The 9250-nt window shown below is 42.6% G+C and overlaps 1 protein-coding gene across 7 annotated transcripts in view; it reads right to left on the bottom strand.

Annotated features, from left to right (window-relative positions):
* The window catches only part of LOC135085042 (anoctamin-1), a 40192-nt gene extending 30963 nt beyond the window's left edge, over positions 1 to 9229 (bottom strand). For 4 of the 7 annotated variants that reach the window (XM_063979836.1, XM_063979831.1, XM_063979822.1 and 1 more), the window contains exons 1-2: positions 8702 to 9229; positions 1130 to 1227 (exon numbers count right to left, since the gene is read on the bottom strand). In XM_063979836.1, coding sequence (XP_063835906.1) covers positions 1130 to 1227; positions 8702 to 8932 — 329 coding nt within the window. In that variant the 5' untranslated portion in view covers positions 8933 to 9229. Of the gene's footprint in view, positions 1 to 1129; positions 1228 to 2608; positions 2866 to 8701 lie in introns of those variants that run through there. The other 3 variants (XM_063979859.1, XM_063979851.1, XM_063979847.1) reach the window with 2 other exon arrangements.
* Between the last annotated feature and the right edge of the window lie 21 nt (positions 9230 to 9250).

Here is a 9250-nt window from a genome sequence, read left to right on the forward strand (position 1 = left end):
ATTTCCGTAAAAATTTAAAAAATCTTTGAATGCAGTTAATTTTCTTTTCAAAAATGAAGGAATGTTTTCTTTGAGTAAAATTTTCTATCTACAGTATTAAGAGTACTTTCCCTCCAGGTGGCATTAAAAAATTCCACCCTGTATATTGTGCAGACTATCACAAGAAAATGCAGTGCGGTGATAAAGCGGGAAAAATAGGCGCCAACTTTTCTCCCTCCGCACCTCGTAATTAATCCCGAAAACATAATCGTTTAGTTTCCTCCCTGTGCGAAAGTTCTGTGACCATCGTGTTCCTTTATTAGATTTACTAACAAAACAACCGTTGCCTCATGTTTTTCGACCTTATATTGGTGGACTCTGACTATATCAATTGACTATGATTCAGGACTTGCCTACAGAAATCACGTAGCCTTGTTAGGTACTTCAGGTTTTTTAAAAAGTTAACTAGATAGGAAACCTATACCAATTAAATGAGGATTTACATATTTGCGCTAGTTAGTTGGTGTCAGTAGCGAGTGATAGGATCTTGATCTTACTCGACAGTGGTGCCAACCTGGTGATATCAAATGCAATACTAGTTCTCCTGCCACTTCAGCGCTCTTCAGTTGGCATCAAGTTCTTAACCACAAACAAATAATACGACCTTACTTGGTTCCCGCTGAAAACCAGCTTCTCGACATGGCGCTTGTTATGTCGCGAATATAGCTGAGCGGACGCCTCTTCAGCATAGCTTGTACTTAGTTTAATGTTATACTTATGTACCGTATTTTTATTATATTTTCTATGCTAAATAAAGTATTCTTATTCTTATTCTTACGCGCCAACTGGTGAGCGCAAATACGTAAACCCTCATTGTAAAAGAAGTATACTAGTATCAGCACATTCTCACAGGGAAGCAGTGGCGTAACTATAGGGTGGCAAGGCTGGCAAAATGCCAGGGGCCTCGGCCCAAGACCCTAATCCCCCTCGCGATGCTTCAGGGCGATGGTCCTGGAAAATAACCCTAGATACGCCAAGGGCCCCATGCACAGAATTTGCCACGGGCCTCGGATGGGATAGTTACGCCACTGCAGGGAAGCTTCTAGATTCCTACAGCAAGCAATGCAACAACACCAACCAATGTACTCACCGGTCGGTGTTCATGTCTTGGGACATGTTGTCGTGGTACATGCTCAGGACGGACATGGCCTGAAGGTCCGCGATTTTCTCCTCCCGCGCCTTCTCTGTCTGATCCAAACAAAGAGAGTCATCATCATGGGGTCGGGATATCCAGGGTGTTATTAAATCAACAAATTGATAACACATTTTATAATTTAACCTTCAAATAAAAGGAAACAAAACATTTTGTTACCACGAAATTTTAAGTGCAAGAGATGAATTGAAATTATTTACACATTTTATTTTAACTGAGGTGTCAGTTTGTGTAGTTAGGCCTTGGAAAGTGACTACAGTGAGGGCGTGTAGAGTTAGAAGCTTAGCTTTACGTCCGATATACTTATTTAGTAACATTTTGACAATGCGACAAATAAATTAATCAGAAAAACATAGGAGGAATTCGAAGTTAAGGATTGACTTCCCTCTAGTGCAAATCGGATGACTGGATGAATCGGATTATTCAGAATTTGATAACTGAATCGTCAACAGTTTGAAAAAACATTGTCATCTAACACATCAAATAAAGCATTAGGTAAATACGAAATTTATTTTGTAAAAGATAAATTTCAGTGATATCAGTGAAGTTTTAAGTTAGAAAACACCAAGGAAGCGAGCCTACTGGCGGCTAACAAAGAACATTTTATTGAAAGTCATTATGGTAAATAACTTGTCGGGTTTTCCTGTAATGACTAACACATACTTCTAATGGCTAATTTTATCATTATGTCTATAGTCTTCTATTTAAGACTACGTCTGGGAACACCTAATTGCCGATGAATATTTCGTCAAATAATGATTAGAGGTATATTTTTAAATTTGAAATAACACTGTTTGTTGCACGTTATAGGGGCGGAAGAAGATAATTTGGGCCAAGGGAAGCGTAGTGTGATGATTAGATAGGTACCTACTTGACCTATGCCCATCATGTTACAGGATTGGTTTGATTTCCAGTAACTGTAGTGGGACGACGTTAAATAAAACAATCGGCGCCAAACCAATCTCTTATTTGCGATCTGATTCTTAATTATTAAAGAGAGACTCCAACGTTTTGTGTGAAATTACATAAAGCACCTATCCAAAAAACACAAGATAAACAATGTCAGCCTTACATAAGAACCATTATTACGTTTATCTCTTTAATTACCATACAACACATGATTGTTGTAATCAAACCAAGTTTACATTCGCTCTCAAACCGCAATTCAATTAGAATTTACAAAGAACTGTAATTTCGTACTTAACACAGATAACCTTACGATAGAACTGATAAAACCCACATCTGTAGAGCACTCTTTACTCCCCTTGCGCCTCCTTTTAGACTTGCTAACTCGCCGCAATGCCACATCGTACAAAAGGTACAATACTACATCGATTAAACACCTCACTATCATCACACTGCGATAGCAATAAGAATGAACAGAAACACCAAAATGAACGACCAAAGAACACTGACCTCGACTTCACTAATTCACTTTTTGTGACGTGCAATAACCAACAACCTGTAACACCATTCACAAGTAACTACAATCTTATTTCTTATACTATAAAGGCCATAATGTCGTCAAGATAAACTTTATCAATGACGGAAAGACCACCAAAATAGACGTGTTCATTTTATGAGCCACCGCGTCTAAAGGTAAAGTTTTAGTGTAAATTTTAATTTGCCCAAATGAGTTGACGATGCCGTCGGCACATCGGTAATGAGTCACATTCAAACATGACACTTTTTAGCGATTACTGAATACCCTGTGCAAAGACGATCGTGGGTAATAAACAAGACAGAACGGACAGTGTGATAACGCGATAACTGTTCGTTAAGAGAAGCATATTTAATTAAGATAGGATCTTTTACACTTAAATTAATTTATAGCACATAACGATTGACGACTCAGAGATCCTATGATTTACTAGGACGCCAAGAGTTCCTGGATTCAATTAATACTGCAGCTAGCTATGCGAAAAATTGCGATATGTTTCATCTTCTAACGAACATACAATGGAGCTGAGGCGAGATAGTAACAGGTAAGGCAGACTAGCTCCTAGTTAAGAGTACGCGAATGCAAGACTTAGGATTAGGATACAAAGTTTTCATACAGACGAAAACTAAGGGGTACTTTACAATTTAGGCAAAATAACTAAAATGCTACCATTACTGTCTGTTAGCTAGTTCGTAGTTAGTTAGAACTACTCGTCAGGGTCCATGGTAGTTACCTTTAATTAGGCAGACACCATAGGGGATCGCGTGACAACAACACACATGTCTATCAATCAATTAATTAATTACAAACAAAATAGGCGATATCGAATAACTTAATACACCTGTGTGAGCATTTCCACACGCCACTATGCTGTGCATGCGACCGCTAACAAGCGTAAATAGCAACAAATAAAGTACTGCAAGTATAATTAAGTATGTTCGAATAATGTCGTGTACAAGATGCATATTTCGTATTTTATCGACTTTAGAGAAACACGCCGAACTTTAGTTACAGTGTTATTTGACTTTTTAACCGAGTTTAAAAAGGAGGAGGTTCTATTCGGTTGGTATTTTTTACCTCTGTGATGTCGTCTTGTCTGCATTTATAAGCACGAAAAGCTTCGCGCGAAAGTTAAACTATTAAAAATACTCCGCGCAAAAATTTTGTGTGCAATCTTGTGTGCGTTCGCGGAAAGTGTACTTTTATTCAAGAAGTGTATAATTTGGGGGCTGCAAAATATCACAGAATTATCTGCGCTTTTAAGTCGAGCGTGTGTATATCGCCTTTAAAACATTACAGGATTTTTACGTATCGTGTTGACGCGGTTTTACGTTCGTAAGATGAAACCAAGCTCATAAATCTCAATCTGGATTAAAATTCAAGTATGGATTGAGATACAAACTGTATCATCATATGTAGGTATGTATTTAAATTATTATAGATCCAATCCTATTTATGTGAAGATTTACAACTTAATTGTCATGAAGACATAGTTATAAACCCAATAAGGTAAAAACATTTAGCTATTATTTTGTTAAACTGTGGTTTGGAACCTTAATCATTTATTACATTGGAGATTCATGTGGTTTTTAATAATGATTCAGCATCATCAGTGCACTAAGTGCAGCAATTTCATCCATCAATTTACATAAAAAAGTAAAATATGTCGGCACTGCCACTATAAATTAGAAGCATAACATAGTTTTTTTTAATTCATTTTTTAGCACTTATCCAAATACTTACTTGACTTGAGGTATTTAAATAAAATTGTTCATTTATCAGTTTCATAAATAAATAATTTTAGTCGTGGGTTTCACAATATTCATTTATTGAAACTTAAGCTTACGACTAAACAAACTTTTCGTGGCAAACAATCATGGGAATTTACATATTTCCACATATAAAATAGGCTAGCTCAAAATCGACCGTTCACGTTGGCGTCGCGCACCGGGAAGAAGGAAACTTCTCGAACTTCCGCGTGAGTCGCGAGACGCGCGGGGGGACTGCCTCGCGCCGATTGGCCGAGGAAAGGGCGCGGCACCATACTTCCGCGCGATTCGCTATTAGACGAGATAGCGTGATAACACTAACGTTGCGTTGTTCGCGCGCGATAACGTTATAGACGTTATAAATTAGCGTTGCCGCGTTACAACCTCCCCCTCTAGTTCAGACGACGCATCGCGGTCTGGACTAGCTTAAAAGCTACGCGGCCTACCTCGCCTACGCTTCTCCCTAACAGGCGGATGGATGTGACCAACAAATGGAGTAAGTTGTGTGGCATAGCACTTCCCTAACTTCACTCCAGACTCTCCCTCTAGGAGGTAAGTGCTGTCACTCAAGACCCTCGATACCTTATACGGGCCGTCACGCCTAGGGTTAAACTTAGGGGTTTGACCTCGATCAGTGTCGTTCAAACCCTGGGTCTTCAGTAAGACCAAATCGCCCACCTTATGGTCTGGCGGCGGCCGACGCCCTTGGTCGGCATAGTTCCTCTCGGTGGCAGCTCGGAGGCGGCTAGGGTACTCAATAAGTCGCTCGTCCGGCCCCTCCCCCTGCTTCGAAGCTACCCCGAGGCAACAACAACTGCTCTCGGTCCTCAGCTTCAGCTTCGTGGTCTCCTCGACACGCTTCAGCTCGGCGTCGGCGGCAGAGGTAAGTACGTGGTCCCGTACAAAAGCGTACCGCCGGTCTGGTGTGTCGGCAAAACTCCACGATGCCTGCTGGATATCAATAACAATACCTGCGTCTCTGATGAAGTCACGTCCTAGAAGCGTCCTCGTATCGGCTCCAGGGATCACCAGGAATGTCGTAAATATCTTTCGACCTTGCAGGACGACAGTGACGTCACCTGTAAGGACGTCGCGTACCTGTCGTGTTCCATCTGCTAACCCGATCAATCGCTGCGTCTCTGTGAAGCGTACGCCACCTGCCACCAACGTCCGGTACAACATCGGACTGGCTAGGCAGTCCGTAGCCCCTGTGTCCATGACAGCAACACCGCTATGACCCAAGATCTTGATACGGATCGTCGGTTTGAACTGGTCGAAGTCCACTCCCGCTGTATAAAAAGTAAGATTAGGGAGGAAACAGAAATCGTGAGGCTCACCCTTCACCTGGGCGGAATTAAGCTCACTGGTACCTGAAAAACTGGCTTTCGCCTCAAAATCGGCAATTTCTCGAAAATTGCGTAAAACATCGGGTGAGATAGGCATTTCACATCTATCTTGCACACGATTACCACTGTGACACATTTCGGATGCGTTACCCTGCATCCCAGAAAAGTCGCATTTGCCACCCTGTAATATGCCCGAAAAGTTCCGGTTGCCACCCTGTGTGTCCGAAAAATTCCGGTTGCCACCCTGTGTTACAGGTGAACTACGGTTACCACCCTGTGTTACAGGTGAACTACGGTTACCATACCGCACTGAATTAACATTCCCGGGTTTACAATTTTGTCCACAAAAATTCCCGGTTTCACCCTGTATTGTCAAAACATTCCCGTTTTCACCCTGTATGACGGGAATTTTACGTGATGAGTAACGACGAGTTTTCGTCTTGTTACGTGATGATGATAATGTTACGGGGGGTTTACGATTATTGTAAAAAGTACGACGGGACCCTAAAGTGTGAAGTTCCGATTGAGACTTCGGACTACACGTCTCACACTTCGATTTGATTACGCCTTGCTGGCCACATCCATAACACCGTATTGTACTACTATTACGCGAACTATTATTATTAAAATTACGTTCGGAGTTGTCTTTGCTCGTGGAAGTTTTGTTATTTCGCTCACGGTTACGACAATTATCTATTTGATGACCAAATACTTTACAAAAAGAACAACGTAAACGATTACGTCCCTGTGTTTTTGCGTCATTTGAACTAGAGGGCGAGTGTGTAGGTGTGTTATCAGTTAGCGGAGAACTACTTACGGTTTTCTGGATGGAATAGGTACTTGTGGTGCCGCGTGGACCTTTACCTGCGTCCCCTTGCGTTACCTCGGCGATAGACTCTTCGATATCGCGGGCCCTATCCACCAACACGTCTAACGACACAACACTTTCGCGGGTTACGCGTTTACGCACTCGTCGGTCAAGTAGACCGTAAACAATGTCAATCTGCAGACACTCGTTCAGTTCATATGGAAGTTTAGCTATCAGCGCTCTCGTCTTCGAGATAAACACGTCGCATCGTTGCTGTCCTTGCTCTTGCGCGAATATTTCGCGAAGGATTTTGTAGGCCGGTCGTGCGGCGCCGTACATGCCTCGTAGGCGCGCGACCGCGTCGTCCCAGGTGTAGACGGAGTTCTTGATCCCTCGCCACCACACAGCTGCATCATCCACCAGCAGGATGGGGAGGCCGCGCAGCGCGTGCTCGTCGCTCACGCTCAGGCACTCCTTGTATGTAGTGACGGCGTCCAGAAATGCTTCCAACTTGTCGGCGTCGTCCGCTCGCCCATCGAAGCGTGCCGTGCATTTAGCAAACGACCCGCCTCGGAACTGCGACTCGGATGTCGACATCGGTGGCGACTGGGGCGGTACTGCCGGCCCCGTGCTCGTCGTGCTCGTGGTGCTCAGCGTCGTCAGTAGGTTCTCGAAGAGGATGCGGTTGGCCTCCTGTTGGGACCGTGCGAAGGCCGACAGGAGGGAGGACACCTGCGACTCGGTCATGAACGGGCCCGCGGCGTTGCCGCCGGGCGCGGTCGGAGCCGCCGTCGCTTGCCGGTCGGCGCCGTGCTGAGCGACCCCCTGGTCGCCCGCGGCTGCCGATGCCGTTGCCGCCGAGTGGTCGTCGTGGTCATCGCGGTTGCCTGCGACCCCACACTTGGATCGCGTCGCGGAAGCCATCGTCACTCGTAAAGTTCGAGATTGCACTATTTTCACGCCGGTAAAAACAGGTTTCGACACGCTGCTGCACTCACGGTAGGTACTGTTCGTAGGTTAAGGCCTCGAGTTGGGCGTCATTTTAGTCGTGGGTTTCACAATATTCATTTATTGAAACTTAAGCTTACGACTAAACAAACTTTTCGTGGCAAACAATCATGGGAATTTACATATTTCCACATATAAAATAGGCTAGCTCAAAATCGACCGTTCACGTTGGCGTCGCGCACCGGGAAGAAGGAAACTTCTCGAACTTCCGCGTGAGTCGCGAGACGCGCGGGGGGACTGCCTCGCGCCGATTGGCCGAGGAAAGGGCGCGGCACCATACTTCCGCGCGATTCGCTATTAGACGAGATAGCGTGATAACACTAACGTTGCGTTGTTCGCGCGCGATAACGTTATAGACGTTATAAATTAGCGTTGCCGCGTTACATAATTTTATTTAAACAATTAATATTATGAGCACTGTAACTGACCATTTCTAGAAAACACTTATTGATGGTTTAAAATTTATTAGAATAACTAGAAAGTTTTTATAATAATAATACTATCAAACCCAAGACCCTAGAATAAATGGGAAATCTAAAACAAGAAGCAGGATGTATGTGATAGATCCTCAATAACACCAAGCAGTTTATTCACTCAATCCAATGAGTATACAAGCATTAATGGCACCCTACAGTTCCCTCCCATACAAAACACTATGTCACACTACAGGACATAATATATTAGTGTAAAAGGAAACAGTAAATAAGGGACAGAACAGTGTGGGGTCTGTTAAATATACAAATCTTTGTGATATAATGATTGCTGAGTATGTATGAAGTAAGTATGCTAAAAGAATTCAATAAGATCTATAAAAAGAAAAAAGTGGGGACTACCCTTAAAGTCATTCATTATATTATTTGAAAGCGAGCCAATTTGTGCAAAGTAATAAATAATTAATTATGATATGAAGCTTTATTTTATACTTCCAGAGATAAGACAAAAAGTATAATAAACTCGGTTACAATTCTTATAAGAATTAGGTATATTATAATTTAATCCATCGACTGATAAAGGCACATGTCAATGGCCATATTAATAATAAAATAAAACTTTGCTATATAAGTCCAAATTAATACACATTTTGTAATGTTTTTAAAAGAGAAAGTTTGAGGTGATAAAAAGTTTATATTTATTTACCTCGTGAAATTCGTCATCTCCACTTTGGAAGAGTTGCTGGAAGGCGAGGTCATTGCGCTGGGCTTCAGTCAGGAAAGACTCCGTCTCGCCTGCGTCAGATCTCTTGTGATGTAATTTTACACCGCCCGCGTAAATAGGGGTAGTTATCTTCGGGGTAAACACATTCTCCTCCACATTTACCAACAGAGGCTTGGGAACGTCCTCTTCAAGCGATGGATCTCCGTCGGACATCACATACAACAACCAGATGTAATTTCCGTAACACTAAAATGCACTGTAGTCTTCAAAATCCTTCTTCTGAGTCACAACCTAGCACCAGATTCATCCGGTAACTTTGACAGTCCCACGCGCAAATATTTAAAATTATATCATGTTACAGGGAAGTTAACGTGGAGTACTATGAAATGAATGTGATTATTGTTAACAAAATACCCTCGATAAAAATAAATTCTAACGTGATGAATGCGCGAATGAAGAGATGAAGGGAGAGAGACCAAAGGGGAGTGAAGTGAAGGGGCTGGGGGGAAGCAAATGTCAATGAAACGTCAA

The sequence above is a fragment of the Ostrinia nubilalis genome, chromosome 2, assembly GCF_963855985.1.
Source record: "Ostrinia nubilalis chromosome 2, ilOstNubi1.1, whole genome shotgun sequence".
NCBI classification, from domain to species: Eukaryota; Metazoa; Arthropoda; class Insecta; order Lepidoptera; family Crambidae; genus Ostrinia; species Ostrinia nubilalis.